The 26,369-nt window shown below is 38.0% G+C and overlaps 1 protein-coding gene across 1 annotated transcript in view; it reads left to right on the forward strand.

The window, feature by feature from the left end:
• The window catches only part of LOC150101745 (syntaxin-1A-like), a 374,196-nt gene that overhangs the window by 245,487 nt on the left and 102,340 nt on the right, over positions 1-26,369 (forward strand). Inside the window, exon 3 of the mRNA XM_090401045.1 lies at positions 16,373-16,472. Coding sequence (XP_090257171.1) covers positions 16,373-16,472 — 100 coding nt within the window. The remainder of the gene's footprint in view (positions 1-16,372; positions 16,473-26,369) is intronic.

Raw genomic sequence — 26,369 nt, forward strand, 5'->3', positions numbered from 1 at the left:
TATGACTACACTTCACCTAAACTTTCCACAGTACATCATGCATGATGCCAATGATTATCAGACCTGGAATCTCCTTTATATGATGCTGTGACTCAAGGTTTTCTCATTTTGTTGCCTTTACCACTTTTCTAATTCTGATAACTGCACTGACCTTGATTTTCTCTCTCTCTCTCTCTCTTTGGCATACAGTCTGATCAACCTGAACAGTTAGATAATCTTTGTTGGAGATTTTGATGTCCATATTTCCAACTAGCTCCCTTTCTCTGTCTTCAGTGGTTGGGGCACCTGTACCGTATGGGCCCCGAAAGGACTGTGAGACAAGCGTGGGAGGCCTGACCCCGATCAGGGAGGCTGCCAGGTTGACCGAGAAAAAGATGGGCTGATCAGGAGAAGGAAGACCTGCAGGCTGTCGAGCTGGAGACCAGAACGTGGCGGACAGTCGCAGAGGACCATGCCCAGTGGCGACATGTGGTGCTTGAGGCCAAAAGTCCCCCTGGGCTGATATCGCCTGGCTAATGTAATAATAATATGTCCCTTTCTCTAATTTCAGAGACCCAAGCTAGAAGAGAAACTGAAGAGTTTGCTGTTAGTAGCAATCTAACATGAATTCTTAACCTCAATATTATCATCAGTGGATTCTGGCAGGCTTTTAAGTACCAAGATCTTCCCAATACCCTCAATTTTCATAACCTTAATTCTAGGATAAGGTGTTTAGCTCTGTGATCCTGGCTGTTTTGTCTAATTGCAGGAATTGTTAACCTACCAACCAACATTTCAGATAATCCTCAGAATTTTCCCAAATCTCTGGATCTTTTCTTAACCAATTCTCCCTTGAAATACACCATTGATGTTAGTTCTCCTCTTGACAACTCTGACAATAACCTTGTTTGTGTTTCTTTTTCTACAGATCATCTTTCTAATAGCCAGTCTCAGCTCCATATCCTGTAGTACCATGATGAAGCAGCCAATTAGGATAACATTCTGAATTTCTATGTCTCTTGACCATGATCTGATTATTGCTTCCACTCTCCATATCCAAGCATTTGCTCTGATTTAATAACTGAAATTATTCTTGGTAGGTAAGAGTGAGTGCCTTGAATCCTCATTCCACTCAAATATCCTCAACCTTTATCGAAGCCTTGGTTTTCCAACAAATTTGCGGAATTAGTTCAAGCTAAAAGTGCGTCATACATTCAATGGCTCAAGTTAAAAAAACAACAGCCTCTTTTAGTTTACACTAGCAGCGTTTACAACTTAAAAAAAAAAATCAACAAATCTAAATCACATTTGGTGATAATTTTCTAGCTGTTCTAGAAACAGCTCAGAAACATTATTAATTATATGAAGAGCCAAAGGCTTCAATTCGGCGACATATAAACTTATTTAAGTTAAGGGATATTACATCCTATATTGTTTCATAATCGAATAAGAAACTCAGAGGTTCATGCCGAATATAGTAAATATATAAAGTTCGGCAAGTCCAAGCATAAGCAAATACCTGGATAGCGTTACAACTGACCCTAAAGGGAGTGCAACACTGAAACAATATGGGATGTAATATCCCTTAACTTAAATAAGTTTATATGTTGCCGAATTGTAGCCTTTGGCTCTTCACATAATTAATAATTTATTAGGACACCTCCTTGGCAATTCTCATAGTAGGGTATATGTAAGTTCTGTTCGCTACAAACTTGGTATTTCTAGGTCTACCTACTCATTGATGAGACCTCAATAAAGGTTGAAACCGGTCTGGGTAGTGACCTTCTCTCACTCATAATGTAGAACAGTAATACAGCTCCTAGGAGCTGGGTTTCACATTATGGGGAAATATCAAGAATAGTGATCGAAGCTTGCTCCACCCTTATCATGAGTTGCCTCAGTGTTGCACTCCCTTTAGGGTCAGTTGTAACACTATCCAGGTATTTGCTTACGCTTGGACTCGCCGAACTTTATATATTTACTATCGGCATGAAACTCTTTGAGTTTCTTATTCGGCTATGAAACAATATGGGATGTAATATCCCTTAACTTAAATAAGCTTAGAAACATAGTTTCTAGCTGTCTGTCATCCTGATGGGAAGATGGCAACATCTGAAGATAATGCAGACACTTGATATCCGTTTTTTCCCTCTAACCTCTTGCTTAGATGACTGAGGCAAATCTCTCCCCCCCCCCCCAAAAAAACCACTGTTTCAAAAACCCACTCTCAGATCTTACATCGAAAGGATATCATAAAAAATGTTCAATAGTCTTGATACTAATAGCACTGACCTGGATGGTCGCTCTCTATTTCTAAGCACTTCTACTCCTGAACTAAAGCATGGCCATTTTCTATTGCCTTTATGAGCTGTCCTATTTTTCTGGCATCTATCCAACAGCATGAAAGCAAACTTTTATTCAGCCTATTGTTAAAAATGATCATGCCATTGCCCTCACTTTAGTACTCTCAAAAGTGAAGGAAGAGGTCATCAAGAATTTCATTGCTTAGAGACCTTTCAGTTAAGTACTGATCAATATAGATTCCACCATGCTTGTTCTGAAGCAGACCCATGCCAACCTTGCCTGTTTTTGGACACGGGCCATAGAAATATTTAGATCTAATGTTACTCATGATATTCCCAAGGTATTGATCAACACATCCTCACACCCTCAATCTATCTTCATAGGGAACATTCTGCAGACCACTCACCATCTTGGTCATTTGCCTCTGAATCTTCTCTACAACTTCCTCATCCCCAAGAAACCCAGGAGACCAGACTTGAGCACAGTAATCAAGGTCTTATAAAGTGGAATAACAACTTCCTTATCTCTACTTGTTAATGTGTTCTTCAATAGCCAAGTAATCTTATGGGCTACCTTAGCAATATGTCCTCTAAACTTGAACTCCCTATCTACCACCACCTCTAAATCTGTAGCTTCATCTATTTCCTGGAGTACAGTGCCATCAGTGTGATACACAGCTTGTAATCTGTTTATCTCAAAATGCATAAGTTTACATTTCTCGACATTAAACTGATACCCATCAACTTTTGCCCATGCTGACAACCTAAAAAAATAAATTTATTCTTTTTCATTCTAAACATCTCTTCTGCTCGATATTGAGATGGTTGATATGTGAAGTCATTACTGGCCTGGTTAGCATAGCTGCTTTCCAACCAATAGGCTGTGGGTTCGGATCCTGCCATGAGCTTGGATGTTTATGATTGTCTTTAGGTGGGAGGTGAATTTCATCGCCTGGTATGAGACCAACCGTTCTTCTTATTGGAGGCCTGAAGTGGCTAGAAAAAGTTCCATGTTTTGTCTCCAGAGCAAGGTTTCCGGACTAGGTAAAGAAATAAATAAGTATCATACTCTCTCTCTCCAAACAGGTTGTGGGTTCAAATCCTACTGTAGGCATGGATGTTTGTAAAAGCCTGCTCTGAACAAGCTTGTATAGTTCCTTGAATAAATAAAATAAAAAATAAAAGTGGTGGCCTAATCTATGAAATTGTAAAATCTGGATTAGGCCGCTACTTTTGCTATATTAAAACTATCTATATGAATTTGTTCTCTGATGATGTTATAAATAGAATATAGCTTTATGTAGATTGATTCTCCTGTCCTGACTAGAGATCAGGCCAGTAGAATAACAGTTAATCAAATCATTGTTAATCAAATATATAAAGACAAGCTAAATGTAATATAGCTTGTCTTTATATATGTGTGTGTATACTCCAGATGATGACCTTAATATGAATGTCGAAATGTCAGGAAATTAAAGTAATTATTGCTAACACCAGGTTATAGTCTCCATAATTTTACTGAAATGAAGAAAGCCTTCATCAAGATATTACTATAATATTGGTTGGCTGAGTGAATAGCATACCCACTCTCCAAACAGGTCTCTTGGGTTTGAATTGTACCTTGAGCATGGATTTGTAAAAGTCTGCTCTGGACTAGCTTGTATAGTTCTTTGAGTTTAAAAGGCCTGTCTTTTTATTAAAAAATTAATAATAAAATAATTATGATAATTGACATATTATTATTATATGACTTTCCCATGCACTTCAAGTACTCATCACAGTAGTGCACTCTACTGTGATAAGTCCTTGGGAGATGGGACAACCCACCATCTATAATCGATCATCTATCTACCATTACAATCCATACCATACTATCTACTGCCCCTGATATATACTACATAATTTGTCTTCTACCATCCACTAATAGTATTTTTTTTTAAATCTTTTTTAGTCCCATTCATTGGGAAGGTTAATAATTTTCCACATATGAAAAGTAGCAGACATTGTCAGCATCCAGGAATGCGTTAGCAGAGCTAATCTCAGGTGGTATGGTCACTTAAATAGAATAGGCGAGGAAAGATTAGCAAAACAAGTGTTCTCTGCCAGGTTGGCAGCAAAACGACCCAGAGGAAGACCAAGATATAGATGGATTGATGCGGTACAAAGTGCCTTAGACGATAGAAATATAAGATCTGATAATGTTGGAGTCTTGATAAGTAACAGACTGATTTGGAGGAAAATTGTAGATAGAAAGTTAGTAATGATATAATTTTTGTCATGTAGTACTATCATATCCTGTACACCCCTCGAGGGTACGTGGCAGGAATTTGATGATGATGAAAAGTAGCACTGTGTAATTATGTATAAACAGAATTATTAGTACCAATCTAGTTTAAAATTACTGGATTATGTATGGCACATTTCATTTACAAATATGTCTACCCTTCTCAAATAGTTCGTCATTCAACTACTCTTAATATCAACAAAAAGAAGAAGAAAAAAACAGCAATTTTAAGCTCTTTTTTCCCCTCAAGATTGCAAAAGATGCATGCTGTGATCTTAATTTCCTGACTGAACCTTCTGAATACAGTCAAGGATCTTCTTGGTTTGGTAGACGATGACAATCTCCCCAATCTTTAGCAGTTTTTTACAGCCAAATTTATTTCACTTAAGAATATTCAGTTGTTTGCGGATGATGCGAAGCTGGGAAGAATTATTAGTAATAGTGCAGATGTGGTAGCCCTGCAAGAGGATTTGAATAAGCTAGATAGATGGGCAAATGAATGGGGGTGTCACTTTAATGCAGCAAAATGTAAGATCTTGAGGTTTGGGAAACATTGATGGGATGCTGCATACTGGAGGAAGTAGGGGAGACAAGAGATCTGGGATTGATGATTGATATAAAACTGAAATTTAAGGAACATATTGCAAAGGTGGTGAAGGTAACACAGAGGATTGCTGCAATTATGAGAAGGACACTGACATGCAGAGATAAAAGGGTTATCATTCTGTTGTATAAGTCTCTGATCAGACCACACTTAGACTATTGTTCTCAGATTTGGTCCCCAGGATTTGAAGGGGATAAATTAACAGTGGAAAGGGTACAGAGACGGATGACAAAGATGGTTTCGGGACTGTACAATTTTGGTTATGAGGATTGTTACACCTGATATCTTGAGAATATAATATCCTCAGTTATCATGGTGTAACATGAAAATTAAATAACATAAATAAAAACCCCTGCATGAAAGGAATAATTTAATTAATAAAATATTCTTGCATCCAGTATAAATTGAGTGAAATGTAAAGGTCTATTGTTTAGTTAAGATAACAAAAGAAAAGAATGTATTATGACTAAACAAGGAATTTGTATTAAATAAGTAGCTAACTAAGAATTAATATAGTAATGCGATTAAGAATGAAAGAGTTAAGTACATAAGTATAAAAGAATGAGTCATGAAATACGCTATGTAAGAGGCTACAGATTAAGCATTAAGTAGAATTCTGAGAAAAGGTTTAAAAGGGGGTTAAGATAGAGGCTAACAAAAGAAATAACGGAATATCGCTTAGGGCCTATACCCGGATAGAAACTTCGTTGCGAGTTGACGATCAAAATGACGTATGGCGGCAAAATGCTACCCAATTGGTAGACAGACAGAAAACAAGTAGGAGGCGGGAAAAAGAAGTAAGAAAGGGCACCGTTAGAGGAGCAGCTATAAAAGGGTTGGTAACCCCCCCCCCCCCCTCGTGGCTTTTTCAAGGAGTAGGCTCTTTTGGGTTTAGGAGAAGACGTTTAGATAGTCAAGGAGGCTTTAGGCCTTTTTGCCAGAGGAGAAGAAACGTTTGGATAGTCGCGGTGGTTTTAGTTTGGTTTTTCTAGTGGATTTCACGGTGTTCCTGAGTGGAGAGATATGGCTTGTATCCTCGTGCCACAACAAGGAATCGAAGGTGAACGGGAAAGCTATTCCCATATTCCTATGTAGAAAGCAAATTATGCCATGGAGTCATATTTTGGAAACTGTGAAGATGTCGATGTCCTCGTTTCAGATAGTACAGCCGACCGCGCAGATGTTTATATAGCCCTGAATTGCAAGAAGTTATGCAAGCAAGTTCGTTCAGTAGAAGGTAAAGGCCCGTAAGTGAAGCTAAAGAAAGGTATTGTGAAGTTTGTCTTATGTTAACTAGAAGTTGTTTGTGATAGGTACTATTGTCTTAATACGGAACTGTTAAAGTGATTAGGGAGAAATAATAGGACTCTAGAATTTGATAGAGAGTGTTAAAAGTAAGCTAGCTAGTGTTGATAATTTGTGAATAATTAATTGTCCTAAGAATCTTGAGTGCCTACTATATTGTAAGAAGAGAGTTAATGACATAGTTGTGTGTTAATGAAGTAAGTGGTTTTGTTAATATTGAGTTGGATTAGTGTGAATTGAGTAATCAAGTAGCCTGAGGAATTTGAATGCCTAGTATGATGTGTAGAGAATCGGAATTGTCATAAGTATTATTATTAATATTGAACAAGACCTCATGGAGTCAAAGACTCATCTAGGAGGTCCTTTTATCTCACACACATCTCATCATACCGGGTCTTTAAACACATTCAAACTCCTTGCAGACACCACACTCTCAGGCAAGGCATTCCAACGATTCACAACTCTGCACGAAAAAAACCTGCCTCTCACTCCCCTACTCACACCCTCTTTATACAGTTTCCAGTAGAACTTCTCCACCATTGATCCTATAACAACCCCTTACCAACTTGTAGGTCTCTATCATATCTCCCCTCTTCCTTCTCTCCACTAGACTCTGCAAATTACATCTTTTCAATCTTTCCTCATATTCGACATTCCAGAGGTCAGAAACTACCTTAGTCAGTCGCCTTTGGACCCTTTCCAACATCTCTTCATCCTTCTGAAAACCAGGTGACCAAATCTGGGAACAATAGTCCATGTGTGGCCTAATCAAAGCCTTATACAATGGAACAAGAATCTCCCTACTTCTACATGTCAGTGTCCTCCTCATCATTCCCAGAAGTCTTTGTGTTGTCTTCACAATTTTGGCGATGTGTCCCCTAAATTTTAGATCCTTATCCACTATCACTCCCAGATCTCTTATTTCCTCTACTTCCAACAATATATTGTCACCAAGCATAAATTCTGCATCCCATCTTTGTTTTCCAAATTTTAAAACCTTACATTTTGCAACATTGAACTCACATCCCCATTTGCTTGCCCAATCACTCAATTTATTCAAGTCTTCTTGCAAGGCCACAACATCTTCACTACTCTTTATGGTTCATCCCAACTTTGCATCATCTGCAAACAATTGAATATCTCCATCCAAATCTTCGCCAATATCATTAATATACAAGTTAAATAGTAATGGCCCTAAAACAGATCCCTGAGGCACTCCACTAGTGACTTTCCTTTTCCTGGATATTGCACCCCCATACACAACTTGTTGATACCTATCAGATAGCCAGTCTCCAATCCAATGCACTAATCTAATATCCAACCCCATCTGCTCTAGTTTGACTGTCAACTTATCATGAGGTACTCTATGAAAAGCTTTTGTGAAATCCAAGTATATTACTGTGTATCCTTCTCCTCTGTCCAAGGAAGCAGTCACTTTATTGTAATAAGTAAGTAGATTACTAAAACACGACCTCCCTTTAGCAAATCCATGCTGTCCATCAAAGATTATACCCTTGTTGTCAACCCACCTCTGAATCCTAGTTCTCACAAGCTTCTCCAACAACTTAACCACAGCACCTGACACACAGATAGGCCTATAGTTTGATGCTTGAGTTCGATCACCTCCTTTATGAAGTGGCACAATCTTGCCCTCCTTCCACTCTTTAGGGACTTGACCAAGTGCAAGACTCATATTAAAAAAATATGTCAAGGCAGGTGTCAACTCTCTGGCACATTCCTTCAGAATACGCGGTGATATATTATCAAGTCCCACAGCCTTATTTACATCTAGTTTACTCAACTCCCCAAACGCCTCTTGCTCACTTACAGTCAGTCTCTCCTCCCCATCATCAACTGCTCTTAATCTCTCCATGAAGTCACATTCACAAGATTGAAAGATCTTTATGAACTGCTCATTAAGTATCTCAACCACACATTCTGCAACAGCTGTCTTTATACCATTTCCTCCAATCAATGTCATCCTTCCATAATCATTCTTTCTTTTGCTGGCTACATATCGAAAGAACTCCCTAGGATTCTTTTTAGCTTCATTAGCTAACTGCTGTTCATACCTCTCTTTAGCTACTCTCACCAACCAAGTCACCCTCCTTGCCTGGTCTTTGTAGACCTCATGAAATTGGTTACTTCCACTTCTCTTATGCTGCCTCCACAATGTCCTTTTTCTCTGTATTGCATGCTCAATCTCTTTATTCATCCATCTCACACCTACTTTATTTAACCTTCTCCCCCGTGGTATACATTTAGACATTGCATCCACTAAATATTTTTTGAAAATCCCCCAAGCTGCATTGATCTCTTTTCCAGCTAACTCCTCATTCCATGCTACACCTGCAAGCTGTCTCCTGAGCTCTTATGTATGTGCTAGAGTAGTTAATGATTTTGTTAGTGTACTTGAAGTTGAATAATCTAATAGTGTGTGGTAATCTAATTTGTCCATGTTAAGTGAATTCATGTTTTGTATGAAATTTTGTGGCGGCATGATCGTAGTAACTTTTGTTGAATCATAGCCCATCTACTTGTATTAAGCTAATTTTAGTGTGTAAGTAATTTAGTTGAGTAATTTAATATGTACCATGTTTAGAGAAATAATAAACCTTTTGTTTAAAAAAAAAAAAAAAGTTGTCTGATATTGCTAATCCAATGCACCGCTTAAAAACATTCGAGCCTAATCACGCGGGGAATTAATGTTAAGAAACGGGAAGTTTAAAGAATTAATGTTGAGTAACAAGAAATAGTGTCACGACTGCAATAGTTACACTTTCAGATATTTGAGTTCCTTTTCTCTGTTTATGTATAAAATATCTTAAACTAAATATCCCAAAGGGCACAGTTAAAATACAAATACTAGGGATACTACGGGGAACAATAACTCAGATATTAGTAGGAATTTTGGTGATGTCTTGAAAGTAGAAGTTAGAAGAATATAGACGAAGGCAATTTGTAAGGCAAACAAAATCGTAAGATAGAAAAGGGACATAACAAATGGCGCAGTCGACAGGATGTAATTTAGCTAATTAAACCATAATTATAAGCTATTTACAATAAGTTGGTTTTGGTAGCAGATCAGACAACTTAGAGGAAAAATTTGAGATAAGTTTTGTAGAGAAAATTTGAAGGTTAACTAGTGTAAATTGGATGCAAGTATGACTGAACCCGCCAGTAGTTTAGGCATGGATAACAGCGAATTTTTTCGGTATATTAACCCACAGCAGGTGTTCCCACAATTTTCGGGTGAGGAGACTGATGATGTCCTAAATTTCTTTAGTTATATAGAAGAGTTGGAGGATGGACTGATTTCCAGTTGCTAGTCCTACTCAGAAATAAACTGGTGGGAAAGGCTAAAGCTTTCCTGTATTCTTCCCCCATTCTCAAGGAAACCCTGGATTACTCCCGATTTAAGTCAGTCCTAATTTCTGAGTTCTCAAAACTAGGAAGTTTAGGACCAAACTTATGGAAGCTCCAGAGGTGTTCTCAGGAAGAAAGGGAAAGTGTGGCTGAGTTCCATAACAGGTTACTGACGGTTGCTAGTTCCCTAAGTGTCAATAGTGAAGAAAAACCTCACTTGGACTGGGCCATTTTCCAACAATTCAGGCAGGGAGTCAAACCTGAGTTGAATGAAACAGCATTCGATAAGAAACTATCTAATTTAAGAGAATGTTATGATGCTGTAAAAGAACGAGAACAATTGCTCGGAGACTTTCGTCCCGCACATATTCAGGCGTCAGTGAATGTAATTGAAGAAAAGAAAACTTTTGAAAGAGAGCAGAGACATATTAAAGAGAGTAAGAAAGGGAGAGACAGATCATGGACAGGAGAGAGACTAGATAAAGGTAATAAGCAAGAGATAAACAATTTGGCAGAGTCTGATATTGATTCAGATAAGATAAGAGATATTGTAAAGCAAGAGATCGAGATACTACAGAAACCCATTATGGATAGGTTAGGTGAGGTAATGAAACAATTAGGAACATTATCTGCTAGAACCCCAGAGCCTAATTGTAACAAAACTGAAGATACAATTAAGTTGGTTAAACAAGAAGTTGAGAGTCTGCAGAGACCCCTTCTAGACAGAGTAGACTCAATTATGCAGAAACTATCTGGAGTCATTCCACAGCAAGAGACAGTGATTTCAAAGAATCAAGGAAGAGTTAATGAGCAAAGGGACAGAAGGGAGCCTCCTAGATGCTTCAATTGTAACGAGATAGGGCACTTTGTTCGTTTCTGTTTTAGAAATAGGAGATCCTCCATGAATAATAATAGATATGAGTCGAAGTTTGGGCAAACTCCTCATAATTATGTAGATAGGAAGAGGAATCACGAACAAGGAAAGTCGGAGATGATAATTAAGGGTAAGATAAAAGGTTTGCATTGTGATGTATTACTAGATACAGGTTCACAGGCCTCTGTCATAACGGAAAATTACTTTCAAAGAATAAAATCCCGTGTATGGCGAGGCATTTCAAAGTCAAAGAAACTGATCAGATTATCGGGGATTGCGACCTCTAATGTTTATGTAAATAAGAAGGTTAGAGTGCAGATATACTTACCTGAGTTTAATATGTGTGTTTGGCAGGATTTGTTGGTCCTCCCCAGGACATCTCGCCCAAGCTCACAAATAATTTTAGGCATAAGATTTCTAGAGAAGTATGATTTCTCATGCAACTTCTCTAGTAATGAAATGTTCCTTATGGGAAGTAAGCGGTCAGGTAAAAAGAGAAAATATAAGGTAAGGAAGTATAGAGAATCACATCAGGGCAGGATGATGAATGAGACTAATGTCGTACTAAAAGTACAATCTAAGAAGGATAATGAAGAATGCATTGATAGCCAGGCTGATTCTTCATTAACTTCATCATGCGAAAACAACTGCCAGACTGAGACTCACCTCATTACAAACGTCAAAGTGGTGGAAGATCAAAGTGTAGAGGAAAGGAAATTAGAGGAAAGTAGTCAGGAAAGGGTCGATGTTAATTTAATTGAGAGACTTGAAAGATCTGGAGGTTATTTTAAACACACAGGATGGAACATGAAAAGGAGAAAAGAAGTGAATGTACAATCTAAGCAGCAGTTTATTTATGCCGACTTCTTGTGTTTCATATTTAAACTTAGAAGGACTATAAGTGAGTGGTCAGTTTGTGATTTACCTTTTGCTATGAAGGCTGCACGCATACTCACTGATTGTACAAGACTTGTAAATTATTATGGTCAGGAGGAAAGTAAAAGAAAGAAAAAGGGGAAAGAGGCACACCTCAAAGGAAAAAGAAATTTCTCTTAAAGAAATTTTTTTTGTTTAAAGGGGGGACCTTTGTTACACCTGATATCTTGAGAATATAATATCCTCAGTTATCATGGTGTAACATAAATTAAATAACATAAATAAAAACCTCTGCATGAAAGGAATAATTTAATTAATAAAATATTCTTGCATCCAGTATAAATTGAGTGAAATGTAAAGGTCTATTGTTTAGTTAAGATAACAAAAGAAAAGAATGTATTATGACTAAACAAGGAATTTGTATTAAATAAGTAGCTAACTAAGAATTAATATAGTAATGCGATTAAGAATGAAAGAGTTAAGTACATAAGTATAAAAGAATGAGTCATGAAATACGCTATGTAAGAGGCTACAGATTAAGCATTAAGTAGAATTCTGAGAAAAGGTTTAAAAGGGGGTTAAGATAGAGGCTAACAAGAGAAATAACGGAATATCGCTTAGGGCCTATACCCGGATAGAAACTTCGTTACGAGTTGCCGATCAAAATGACGTATGGCGGCAAAATGCTACCCAATTGGTAGACAGACGGAAAACAAGTAGGAGGCGGGAAAAAGAAGTAAGAAAGGGTGCCGTTAGAGGAGCAGCTATAAAAGGGTTGGTAACCCCTCCCCTCGTGGCTTTTTCAAGGAGTAGGCTCTTTTGGGTTTAGGAGAAGACGTTTAGATAGTCAAGGAGGCTTTAGGCCTTTCTGCCTTTTTGCCAGAGGAGAAGAAATGTTTGGATAGTCGCGGTGGTTTTAGTTTGGTTTTCTAGTGGATTTCACGGTGTTCCTGAGTGGAGAGATATGGCTTGTATCCTCATGCCACAACAAGGAATCGAAGGTGAGCAGGAAAGCTATTCCCATATTCCTATGTAGAAAGCGAATTATGCCATGGAGTTATAGGAAACTGTGAAGATGTCGATGTCCTCGTTTCAGATAGTACAGCCGACCGCGCAGATGTTTATATAGCCCTGAATTGCAAGAAGTTATGCAAGCAAGTTCGTTCAGTAGAAGGTAAAGGCCCGTAAGTGAAGCTAAAGAAAGGTATTGTGAAGTTTGTCTTATGTTAACTAGAAGTTGTTTGTGATAGGTACTATTATCTTAATACGGAACTGTGAAAGTGATTAGGGAGAAATTATAATAGGACTTTAGAATTTGATAGAGAGTGTTAAAAGTAAGCTAGCTAGTGTTGATAATTTGTGAATAATTAATTGTCCTAAGAATCTTGAGTGCCTACTATATTGTAAGAGGAGAGTTAATGACATAGTTGTGTGTTAATGAAGTAAATGGTTTTGTTAATATTGAGTTGGATTAGTGTGAATTGAGTAATCAAGTAGCCTGAGGAATTTGAATGCCTAGTGTGATGTGTAGAGAATCGGAATTGTCATAAGTATGTGCTAGAGTAGTTAATGATTTTGTTAGTGTACTTGATGTTGAATAATCTAATAGTGTGTGGTAATCTAATTTGTCCATGTTAAGTGAATTCATGTTTTGCATGAAATTTTTAGGTGGCATGATCGTAGTAACTTTTGTCGAATCATAGCCCATCTACTTGTATTAAGCTAATTTTAGTGTGTAAGTAATTTAGTTGAGTAATTTGATATGTACCATGTTTAGAGAAATAATAAACCTTTTGTTTAAAAAAAAAAAGTTGTCTGATATCGCTAATCCAATGCACCGCTTAAAAACATTCGAGCCTAATCACGCGGGGAATTAATGTTAAGAAACGGGAAGTTTAAAGAATTAATGTTGAGTAACAAGAAATAGTGTCACGACTGCAATAGTTACACTTTCAGATATTTGAGTTCCTTTTCTCTGTTTATGTATAAAATATCTTAAACTAAATATCCCAAAGGGCACAGTTAAAATACAAATACTAGGGATACCACGGGGAACAATAACTCAGATATTAGTAGGAATTTTGGTGATGTCTTGAAAGTAGAAGTTAGAAGAATATAGATGAAGGCAATTTGTAAGATAAACAAAATCGTAAGATAGAATAGGGACATAACAGGATCGGCTGAGGGAATGTGGACTGCAGAGTTTGATGGATAGAAGAGGGAGAGGTGATATGATTGAGACTTTTAAACTGTTGAGAGGTGGTTACAGGCTTGACACTGGGGAGTTCTTTCACTTGGTTGAACAGCGGGAAGGAGTGATGACAAGAGGCCATCCCTGGAAGTTACGAAAGGAAACTGTGAGCAAGAGAGTGAGGAGTGGTTTCTTTGCATGGAGGGTGGTTGAACCGTGGAATGCATTGCCTGATGGAGTGGTGAGAGCGAGAACGGTCAATGAGTTTAAGGCGTGGTATGATAGACTTTGTGTTTCTTAGGGAGGACCTCCCCTCGATGATTCTTGACAGACTTTATGTTCTTAGGAAGAACCTCCCATGATGAGTCTTTTGACTCCATGGAGGCCTGAATAATAATAATAAGAAGAAGAAGAATGCTCTACAAAGCATATGCTGGTTTCCAGAAGAGATTTTACTTCTGAAGTGAACATCCATATTTTTCTAAATCTCGGTAGCATGAAGAATGTCCACCACATGATCTGCTAATGAAGTGCTTGCTGCTTTTATATGTTGTGTTCTTATAAATCATTAAACTCTCATAGTAACACAGAACTAACACATAATAAATATAATTTCTTGGCAGGTGTTATTAAAAAATTAATAACACTTGCCTAATTTTGTTTAATCCTTTATCCAAGGTTGCATTTTTATGCAACAAGTTTGCACATGAAGTATCTTCTTGACTAGTCTATGTGTGTATATAGAAGCCACTGACTTCACATCAAATGCTTTAGTATGTTTTAGTTTCTTAAAAAAAACTGCTAATGGATTTTATGAAATAATTCAGTTGATGCAGCCATCTGAAGTTTAACCTTATACGAAACACTTCATTAGCTGGTCTCAGTTCTGAAAATATAAAAGCTCTCTTCATGAACACTTAAAAGTATGTTTTACAGGCAGGGCCGTTGCCAGATTAGATCGTGCCCTGAGGCAAACAATTAAATATTACCCCTAATGGATTATAAGACAAAAATATAAGAAAATCTTCATTTGCTATCTTGTTTTTATTACAAGAGAAACATTAATGCAAAACAGTTATGTAATAATATTAATGAAATGTTTGCTCTACTGGGATATCGCACAATAAAACTTTTTATAAGCTCTTCTAAATTTATATTATTATTATAAGCTATGTCTGCCTCTATCAATATAGTTGCTAGATCAACCAATCTTTCTTGGGTCATTGCTGTTCGCAAATAATTTTTAATCAGTTTATGCTTGGGTAAACTTCATTCTGCACTTGCTACACCAACAGGAATTGTTAACAATATCCTTAGGGCAGTGGTTACATTGAGATAAATTTCTACAAGATTTTGGTTATATTATTATTATTATTATTATTAGACACCTCCAGGGAGTCCAAAGACTCATCGAGGGAGAGTGTGCCAACAGCATCAAACGATTGGTCCCCTTCCAACTACTAACCATGCTCAAACTTACTAACTGAGCCATTAGTAGCAGAGGCTCTACTATTCGATCAACCTTTGCCGGCATATGATAAAATTTGGCAAAGACCACTTTTCTCTTGTATTATTTTTGAGTGAATTTTTAATTCTTCAAATAAATCTATTCCATGTACATCAGATGTAAAATATCTTGTTGCCCTAATACGCCGCCTACCACAATATGGCTGAATAAGCACCCTTAATTAAGCAGTGGCATGAGGCAGCTGCCTCTGTGCTACACCCTGTCAATGGTACTGTTTACAGGTTTAGCAAAGTATCAATTCAGTATTTTTAATCATTTTTGCTTTAATTTCAATATAAGATTCTTATATAACACTGGCTTATTTTTTGTTTTTAATTTGTCTTCCATCCACAAAAGGCTGTAAAGTTATGCTATATTAGTATTATTTATCATATAGCTTTACATAGTCCAGAAATCCGGAATCTCTACTCTAGAGACAGATCGAAATCAAACCTCTTATTAATGAGGTGATGGTCTCACACTAGGTGATGAAATTAATCTCCCACCTAAATACAGTCACAAACATCTATATCCACGATAGGATTCACCTCCCCCCCCCCTCTGCAGTTTGTTGGTTGGAGAGTGGATATATGTCAACCATTCTGACATCCAGGTGGTAAATTGCAGGAAAAATTACAATTTTTCCTATACATATTTAATTGATTGTTATAACCTCACTTGCTAATAATCCACTAATCTACCTGGTTGAAGAAAGGATAATTGGATAGACTGATTATTACGTTCCCAAATTAAGGGCACTGTAGTGTAATTATAAGTAAAACTTTATCTCTGCCTGACATCACCTTCAGCAATAAATATTTAAATATAAAAGAGAATATGTATTACTTGCAAACAGTTTAAAAGAACTTTATAACTTTATTATCTCAAGTTCAGAATTATCACTTTCATTCTTCAATTTGAGATTATAAAATAAACAGCCACTTGCTGCTACATTCAGCATTGTTTTTTATTAGTTCTCCCACCCATCTTTTGTTAAACATGAGAGAGGGAGGAAAGGAAACTTATCACTGATATGTATGTGGTTTCTTTAATTTTTAGTGATATATATTTCGTTTCTTTTAGGTGGAAGAAATCAGGGACAACATCGAGAAAATCCAAGCAAATGTGGAAGAGGTGAAAAAGAAACACAGTGCTATTCTCTCAGCTCCTCAGACAGATGAAAGTAAGTACATTTGCAAGAAAAGATTTTTTTATTTTTTTTTTAAATTTTGATTTTATAAATTTATTCACAATATACAGGGTGATCAAAATGAAAGCATACCTGTTTAGGGGCCCCTTGCGGAACTCTGTAGTGATCCAAATGCTGCAAAACTTAAAACTTTGCAGGAATACAAAGTGTGCCAAAATGTGTGTGTGTGGGGGGGGTCAATCCAAAATTCATCACCAGAGGATGCTGTAAACATCAAATGCATGGAATTCTTATCATGCCACTCAGCAGATGCTTGGAGAGTTTAAAATGTACACAGGATATTTATCTTCATTCTGGTTGTCACTACCATCCTCAGTGATGACACTAACCTTGACCCAATGTGTTTTGTTTGTGAAGCTGTACTGCTAAGAGTGGCTACACTCTGCAAATTTCAGTACTTAAACAAATGTCGATGAGGTCCACTATCTGCATGTGCTCTGTAATGAATGATTAGTTGTTATGGAGAAATGGGATTGTTGGGAGTTAGACCTCGCAGAAGTCTTAGCCTAATCAGTTCACAGCAAGTGAATGAAGTTGCTACTACCATTGTACAGCAGGCCATGAATAACAGGTTGGTTCTTGCAGTACACACACTGTATCAAGACATGTGGATGTGCCTTACACAACTGTTTGAAAAATTCTGCAGAAGATTCTGCATTTCTACCCATTCCAGATTATCCTGACACAGAAGTTGCGCCTGTAGGGCTTTGAAAAGTCTAATAACATTCGTTTTAACACTACTTGCTCGAGTGGAGTTGACACTGTGGCTGTGGATGATTTTTTGGGGATTCATGATGAGGTTCATTTTCACCTGAACGGAGCTGTGAATATCCACAATTGTTGGGTATGGGCTCTGCAAAATCTGCATGCAATCCAACAAATTCATTTGCATTCACCCAGTCATTGTCTGGTTGGGTTTACAGCTTTGTTTATCATTGGACCATTCTTTGAGGAGATTCGACACTTGGGGCCTGTGACCTGTTCAGTTACTTCTGAGAGGTATTTGTTGTGCTGCTGCCACAGCAGTGCCTGTGCATGGATTCAATCATTTTCATTCAGGGTGGGACCTCTGCACATCAATCGATCCATACAGGAGGCTCTCCGAGAGCATTTCAGGGTAGCCAGAATGATCGGCTCTGTGTTTCCCACTGCATGACCACTTTGTTCAACTGATCTGACCCCCAGTGACTTCTAGCTCCTGGAATTTCTCAAAGACAGAGTTTATCGGGATCATCCTGATAACTTGCCAGTACTAAAAGACAGCATGTGCATGACATCAGTCCCAACCAGTTGCATTCTGCCATTGAATACACTGTGCAAAGGATGAAGTTTATGGCATACAGGAAGGGTAGCACATTGAATAGTACAGCCCGTGAATGCATAATGGAAGTGAATAAAAATGTGTTATTTATGCTTGTGTTACTTTTCTCCTTACACATACCGAAAAATTACTACATCTGCATTTGGTATGTCATACAGCACCCACGGTGGTGAATTTTGGAACTACATTTCTCTCTCTCTCTCTCTCTCTCTCTCTCTCAGGTATCACTTCTGCATTACGTGCAATTTATTCTGCAAAGTGTTTTGCAGCATTTGATCACTGGGTGGTGCTCCACAAGGCCTTAAACAAGGATACTTTAATTTTAATTACCCTTGTTCAAAAGTGTTTGAACCACTTCTTTCCAATTAATGTTTTTTCCAGAAGTGAAGAGCAACAATTTCTTATGAGATATATATACTACTTGCCATCCTTTTGAACTTTATTCCTTGTGGTACCAGAAGTAGCTTGCACTGTTATTATTAATAAATTTAGTTTAATCCTTTATCCAAGTGTAAGCAAACAAAATTTGTGCCTGAAGTATCTGCAGGACCGAGACAACTCGTGGTAAAGGTGGACCAAACACTCATCACTCCTCGTCTTAGTATCTCCCATAATGCAAAACACATCTCCTTGCAGACATGTATAATGCTATGCATTAAGGGAAGGGCCACTACCTAGACAGAGAGCTTGGTCCACCTTTACCATGAGTTGCTTCAGTCCTGAAGATACTTCAGGTGCAAACTTTGTTTGCTTACCCTTGGATAAAGGATTAAACTAAATTTATTATAGTCTAACCAAGTGGGAAAAAAAAAGAAAAAACTTCCAACATCTTTCTCTAAATTCAGAGTAATTTAATAATAAGGTGAAACACCTTTTGGCAACTGGTATAGGTAAATATGACTTCTCCATTGCTTCCACCTGAGTATCACCACCTCTGGATCTGGCTCCCACTGACGAGACCTCAACAAAGGTTGAAACCAGTTGGGAGCTTGGGTGATGAATGGCAGTGCTGTAGCCCGTGAAGTTAACTGAGATATGGCTGTTGCTGTCACCCAGGTCCTTGGGGTGTGTGTGTGTGTGGGGGGTAATGAATGGCAATGTTGTAGCCCGTGAAGTTAACTGAGATACGGCTGTTGCTGTTACCCCTCAGATGAGATATGAGCAAATGAGCGGCTCTGCTCGGTGGTGGGGTGAGCCTGCCACGGTGTAGAGCCAACCGGTTCTGAGAGTTCTTCTCAGTGCCAGGGTGAGCCTGTTACTGAGGGGAACAATGCTGAGTTTTTTGGAGTTTGACCTGTAGTTGAACATTCAATAAAGGTCAAAACCAGTCTGGGTAGTGGTCCTTCCCTTAATGCATATTATTATACATGTCCACAAGGAGATGTGCTTTGATTATGGGAGATACTAAGACAAGGAGTGATGAGAGCTTGGTCCACCTTTACCACGAGTTGCCTCAGTCCTAAAGATACTTCAGTTGCAAACTTTGTTTGCTTACACTTGGATAAAGGATTAACCTTAATTTATTATAGTCTAACCAAGTGGGAAAAAACTTCCAATGTATTATTGTATTGGAACCTCAATGGAGTTCGGAGACTCATTGCAGGAAACCCAAACTATCCACACAATTTATCATACCTCTCTTTGAACCCATTTTACTTATTCACAACTCCCCAAGCTAAAAATCTAGACTTCACATACTGCTTACTACACCTTTATTCAACTTCCAGGGATGACCCCTTCAGCCAAGTGCTGAAACATTTCCTCCTCCTGCATCAATCCTGTAGTACCCTTTAAACAACTTAAATGTTTCTATCATATCCCCTCTTTTTCTCCTATCAACCAACTTCTGCAATCCACACGCCGCCCTCAATCTATCTTCATAGGGAACATTCCACAGACCACTCACCATCTTGATTACTTGCCTCTGAATCTTCTCTACCACTTCCTCATCCCCAAGAAACCCAGAAGACCAGACTTGAGCACAGTAATCCAGATGTGGATGTATCCAGGCCTTTATAAAGTGGAATAACAACTTCCTTGTCTCTGCTTGTTAATGTGTTCTTCAATAGCCAAGTAATCTTAATGGCTACTTTGATCACGTTAGCAATATGTCCTTTAAACTTTAAACTCTCTGTCCACCACCATCACCCCCCTAAATCTCTAGCTTCATCTATTTTCTGGAGTACAGTGCCAACAATGTGATACACAGCTTGTAATCTGTTTTTCCCAAAATGCATAACTTTACATTTCTTGACAGTAAACTGATTATTGTTATTATTCAGGCCTCCATGGAATCAAAAGACCATTATCTTTTGCCCATTTTGATGCCTATTTAAATTGCCCAGCAAGCTCTCCACATCAGCTTGATTAACTATTACTCTGTCTAATTTCGCATCATCAGCAAACAACTGAATATTTCCTTTCAGGTTATTTCCTATATCATTTATGTACAAATTAAATGGCAATGGTCCCAACATCGAACCTTGCCGCACAGGTTCCTAGTTACCTGTTTCTCATTGATTCTGTCCCTCCAAAAAAGAACATTTTGATATCTGTCCAGCAGCCACCCTCTTATCCACATAACAGAGTTCCAAGTGGTATTCTGTCGAAAGCCTTTGTAAAATCCACAGAATCATTGTGCAGCCATTTCCTTTATTCAACTCAGCTGTTACTCTATTATAAAAAGTGAGTAAATTACTAAGGCATAACTGATCCTTCACAAAGCTATGTTGCATCTAATACAGTATCATATTTTTATCCACCCTTTCTTGAATTCTCTTTTTGACCAATTTTTCCAGTATTTGTTACATATGTTACCACCACGCCTGAGATACTGAATGGTCTATAATTTGCTGCTGCAGTCTTAGAAGCTTCTTTGTGCAAGGGAATTGTTTTGCCCTCTTTCCACTCCCTTGGATCACTACCAGAGTTGAGACTTCAAGAGCCTAGTTCACAGGCATTGCCAGTTTCCCTGGAAATTCTCTCAAAACCTGAGCTGATATCCCATCTAATCCTACAGCTGTATTTACATTGAGATTCTGCAATATCCTAAGAACTTCTAATTCATCCACCTCTGTTCCCACATCAGTATCTGGCACATGTTACAGCAGTAACTTCATTTAGATGATATTTGCTTCTGTCACCTTGTGATCATCATCACTCATTAAGGTCAGTCTTCTACAGTCATTCTTCCTCATGCTTGCCACATAATAAAATAACTCTTCGGGATTTCCTTTGGCCTGCTCAGCTAGATTCTTATTATTATTTGGTTTTGCCTTCCTTACTGTGCTTGGTGATCTTTCTTGTAAGTTCATGAGTTTGCTGGTCACCTTTCTCCTTGTTTACTCTTCACGGCTTCTCATGCTTAATGATATTGCTCATTCATCTGATTCCTACCTCATTAACCCTCCTTACCTTAGGTATACAATTTAATATTGCTTCCTCTAGGTGACCCTTAACTATCTTCCATGCACTACTAACATTCTTCCCTTGGAGTGTTTTATGCAGTGGCACAGATTTAAGCTTCCTTCTAAGCTTGTCATAATCACCTGCCTTGTAGTTCCACATATAACCCCTTCTTGACAGAATATTCCTCATGTTTTACAATCTCCCAACTGCATGCTCACTTTTGCCAATCAAAGGCAATGTGGCTATCTTGGTTATGGATAGTTCTTCTTATCCTATGGCCAAGTCCAATACTCACACCCCTAGTCCATTCCAGTCTATGTTTCAGTAGTTGAAGCCCCCATAATAATAATCACTCAACCTGTATTCATTGTACTAATTTGCCAATGCATGTCTTCCAGATCATCCTGGAACCCCTGGCCTATAGCAACAACCAACTGTATATTTTGTCTTACTGGCCTTGATCACATCAGACTGCTTGAAATGAATAGTACCTTTTCACCTATCTCCTATTCTTTTTTGGCTGCAATTCATCTGTTTTCATCAGCAGTACCTCTCCCTTATCTTATCTTCTCTATCTTCCCTGAAAATACTGAACCCTTCACATTTTATCCCTGTAACTATATCATCTGCTGTTAACCAAGTCTCATTAATGCCTATAACTTTTGGCAAGGTTGCACTAAGCAATGCCAGTAACCCCCCCCCCCTATCCACCTTTACTTCCTGACTTGACTATCCTATGCAATATTTTTGCTTGAGAGACTAGATTCCACATTCACTTGGTCATTTGCACACTCACTTGCCTCGGGGTGTCTTCACACAAACTCACCTGCTTCCACCCTAATTGCTTTAGTTTTCCTGAGGTTGCTCCTCAGTTTGCATCTATCATAGCATAGCAGGAGACTTATAATCTTCACCTTCTCACTGTTCAGTTTCTTCTTCTAACAATTCCTTTACAATGTTCCTTTAAACAATACTTCTGGCCTCTCAAATCATTTTTGTCAAACAAGACGATTAGTTCCTTTGCCTTACCTTTTTGCATCTGGTGGCGTGACTAATATCATGAATCTTTGCACTAGGAAAACAAACATGATTTTATTATTATTATTATTATTATTCAGGCCTCCATGGAGTCAAAAGACTCATCATCATGGGAGGTCCTTCCTAAGAACATAAAGTCTGTCAAGATTCATCGATGAGAGGTCTCCCCTTAAGAAACATAAATTCTATCATACTACTCCTTAAATTCACTGATGGTTCTCACTCTCACCACTCCATCAGGCAATGCATTCCACAGTTCAACCACCCTCCACACAAAGAAACCACTCCTCACCCTCTTTCTCACAGTTTCCTTTCGTAACTTCCAGGGATGGCCTCTTGTCATCACTCCTTCCCGCTGTTCAACTAAGCGAAAGAACTCCCCAGTGTCAACCCTGTAACCACCTCTCAACAGTTTAAAAGTCTCAATCATATCACCTCTCCTTCTTCTATCCACCAAACTCTGCAGTCCACATTCCCTCAGCCAATCCTCATAACTATCCTTGTACAGTCCTGAAACCATCTTTGTCATCCGTCTCTGTACCCTTTCCACAGTTAATTTATCCCCTTCAAATCCTGGGGACCAAATCTGAGAACAATGGTCTAAGTGTGGTCTGATCAGACACTTATACAACGGAATGATAACCCTTTTATCTCTGCAGGTCAGTGTCCTTCTCATAATTGCAGCAATCCTCTGTGTTACCTTCACCACCTTTGCAATATGTCCCCTAAATTTCAGGTTTCTATCAATCATCAACCCCAGATCTCTTGTCTCCCCTACTTCCTCCAGTATAACTCCTCCAATAGAGAATGCAGCATCCCATCGATGTTTTGCTGCATTAAACTGACACTCCCCATTCATTTGCCCATCTATCTAGCTTATTCAAATCCTTTTGCAGGGCTACCACATCTGCACTATTACTAATAATCCCTCCCAGCTTCGCATCATCCACAAACAACTGAATATCCCTTGCAATCCACTGGCAATGTCATTGATATAAAGGTTAAACAATATAGGTCCTAGTACTGAGCTGTGTGGGACCCCCACTTGTAACCCTCTGCCTCCTTGAAACTGCTCCACCATACACGACTCTATGATACCTATCAGACAGCCAATCCTGAATCCAGTTGACCAATCTGACATCCAGACCTGATATTTAAGCTGCAACTTAAATATCAGCTTATCATGTGGCACCCTGTCAAATGCCTTCGCTAAGTCTAAGAAAATTGCAGTATATGCCTTTCCCTCATCTAATGTTCTTGTAACTTTATTATAAAAGGCTAACATATTGGTAAAACAAGAGTGCCCTTTCACAAATCCATGTTGACTCTCACAGATAACATTACCCTCATCTGCCCAATGCTGTATACGGCCCTCACTATTTTCTCCAAGATCTTAACTACTGATGACACACAGACTCGCCTATGATTAGACATTTCCAGTCTGTTACCACCCTTATGCAATGGCACTATCTTATCTTCCTTCCATTCCCTGGGCACCTTTCCCGCAGCCAGACTTTCATTGAAAAGCCAGGTTAAAGGTACTGTCAGTTCCCTAGCACATTCTCTCTAAACTCGTAGTGAAATACCATCCAGTCCCAAAACTTTACTGACATCCAGAGTACTCAGTATCTGAAACACACTCTCCTCCTGTACCTCTAAACCTCGAAGCAGCCCTATCCCTCTAGCATTAAAACTGACTCCTCTAGGATGAAATACTCCAATAAAGTGTTCATTGAACAATTCCATTATGTCCTCTGCATCAGTCACTCTATTCCCATTTTTATCCCACAATATCATTCTTCCACAGTCATTTCTCCTCCTACTGGCCACATAGCTAAAAAATTCCCTAGGATTTTCTTTGGATCTTAGGGCCAATCTCCTCTCATATTCCAGTTTCGCTTTCTTTACCACACTAGTCACTCTTCTGGCCTGTGTCTTATATTCTTCATGCATCTTCTCTTCACCTGTTTCCTTATATCTCTTCCATAGCCTCTTTTTGCATGCAATTCCTGTTTAATATTGTTTGTCATCCACTTTACTCCAAATTTTGTCCTCTTCTTCACTCGTGGTATACAACTTACCATTGCTGCTAACAAATATTCTTTCACAATTTCCCACACACTAATTGTCATTGTGGAGAACAGGGAAACAGGAATATTAAATAGCATTTTTCCTTCATCTTCCCTGTACATGTATATACAGGCACACACTTGATTCCTTTCTTTTTATTTTGAATTTTCAGGATGCTACAAACTTTCACGAACAAATGTAACCATGCTTTTTTTTTAGGAACACTCTTCAAGTTCAGTGTGATCTTTGTGAATAAGTTGTCCTCTTTTCCTTTTTTTTTTATTTTCACAATAGGTTTCTAACAAGAGCTAAAACAAACATGGAGAGCCATAGGAGTTTGTATGTATGTCAAAAAGCAAAATCAAGAAAATACAATGGCATATATTTATGGATAATTTTTCACCTGTTTAATGATAATTAATGAGAGATGATCTCAGCATGGAATAAGTTTCAGCTTGCTACATGTCCATCATATATCAGCTGTTGGTATGTCAGTAGCTGACAGGGTGTAACTTAAAGTAAGACATCACCTTCAAACCAACATTTTGAAATCAAAAACAAACCTTTTGAAATTCAAGAGGGGGGGGGGGAGAAGAAAGATTGAAACTCAGAGTTATTCCCAGCAGAATGCTTCTCTGAATAGCACTGTAATTCTATTAAAATTCCAGCATTATTTTAGAATTCAAAATTCCAACATTACATAAAGTAGTATGTTATAATATTTAATAATAAATCGAACTATAAAACATTATATAATTAAATAAAACAATAAAATTTATTTTCTGTAAAAAATAGATTTAAATATAAAAATTTAAATAATTATGAAATTATTTAAATAATTTCATAATTATTTAAAGCAGGAGATCTGTAAAGGAGAAAAGACTAAAAGGAAGACACTTAACTGAGAGTTCATAAAAAAAATTTCTCATCTCTCTTTTATGTTAGATTGCTACAAATCAATCATCTTTAAATAGTGTATTTGAAAATAATTGAAGTGTAATTATAAGAGGCATGACAATTTAATTCCCAGAATGCACCTTTAAAAAACCTACGTTCGGAACTATACATTAGTAGCTTCAATGTAGTCCCCTTGTGCATTTATACACTGGTTTAGATGGTGTTTCCATTTTAAGAAACAAGCCTGGAACTCTTTTTCCAGAATACTCTTTAGTTCCTTTATCACATTATGCTGGATATCTGTGATGTCAGCAAATCTTTGTCCTTTTAGCAAAGTCTTTAATTTTGGAAACAGCCAGAAATCACAGGGAGCTAAGTCAGCTGAATAAGCAGGATGACCTAATTCAGTAATCAAATTAGGCAAGAAACTCTCTCGTGATGAGCGCACTATGGACTGGCGCATTGTCGTGATGGATGACCCACTTATCAGGCCACAATTCAGGTCTTTTTCTCCCAACAGAATCGCATAATCTTTTCAGCACCTCTAAATAGCATTGTTGGTTGATCATTTGTACTTGTTCAATGAATTCATAGTGGACTATCCCCTTGTGATCAAAGAAACGCACCAGCATGGTCTTGAACTGCGAACGTGACATGCATGCTTTTTTGTACATGGCAAACTCGGGGAGGTTTCCACTGCATGCTCTGGCATTTTGTTTTGGGATCATACTGGAAGCACCAGGTTTCATTATCCATAATTACTCTTGGAAACGTTATTTGCAGAAAGATCAGTCGCAACTAGAAGCTGCTGCTGCTTCTGTTCATCCATCAAGATCAAAGGTGCAAACTTTGCAGAAATCTTTTGCATACCCAATTCTACAGTTAAAATTACCCTGACTGTTTCTCGATTCATTTGCAATTCATAAACCATTAATTTCACACTTAATTGTCTGTCAGACCGTACCAAATCTTGCACTCTGTTCACATTTGCTTGCGTCATTTTTGTTTTTGGCTGCCCACTTCTGGAGTCATTGTTCACATCTTTTCGCCCACCTTTGAATCTCTTATGTAATTCATATACACTTGGCTTTTTCAGCGCATCCACACATGCCACTTTCAACAGCTCCAACGTTTCA

Source organism: Typopeltis vanoorti, chromosome 11, assembly GCF_054136105.1.
Source record: "Typopeltis vanoorti isolate ZY-2024b chromosome 11, IOZ_Tvanoo_1.0, whole genome shotgun sequence".
NCBI lineage: Eukaryota > Metazoa > Arthropoda > Arachnida > Uropygi > Thelyphonidae > Typopeltis > Typopeltis vanoorti.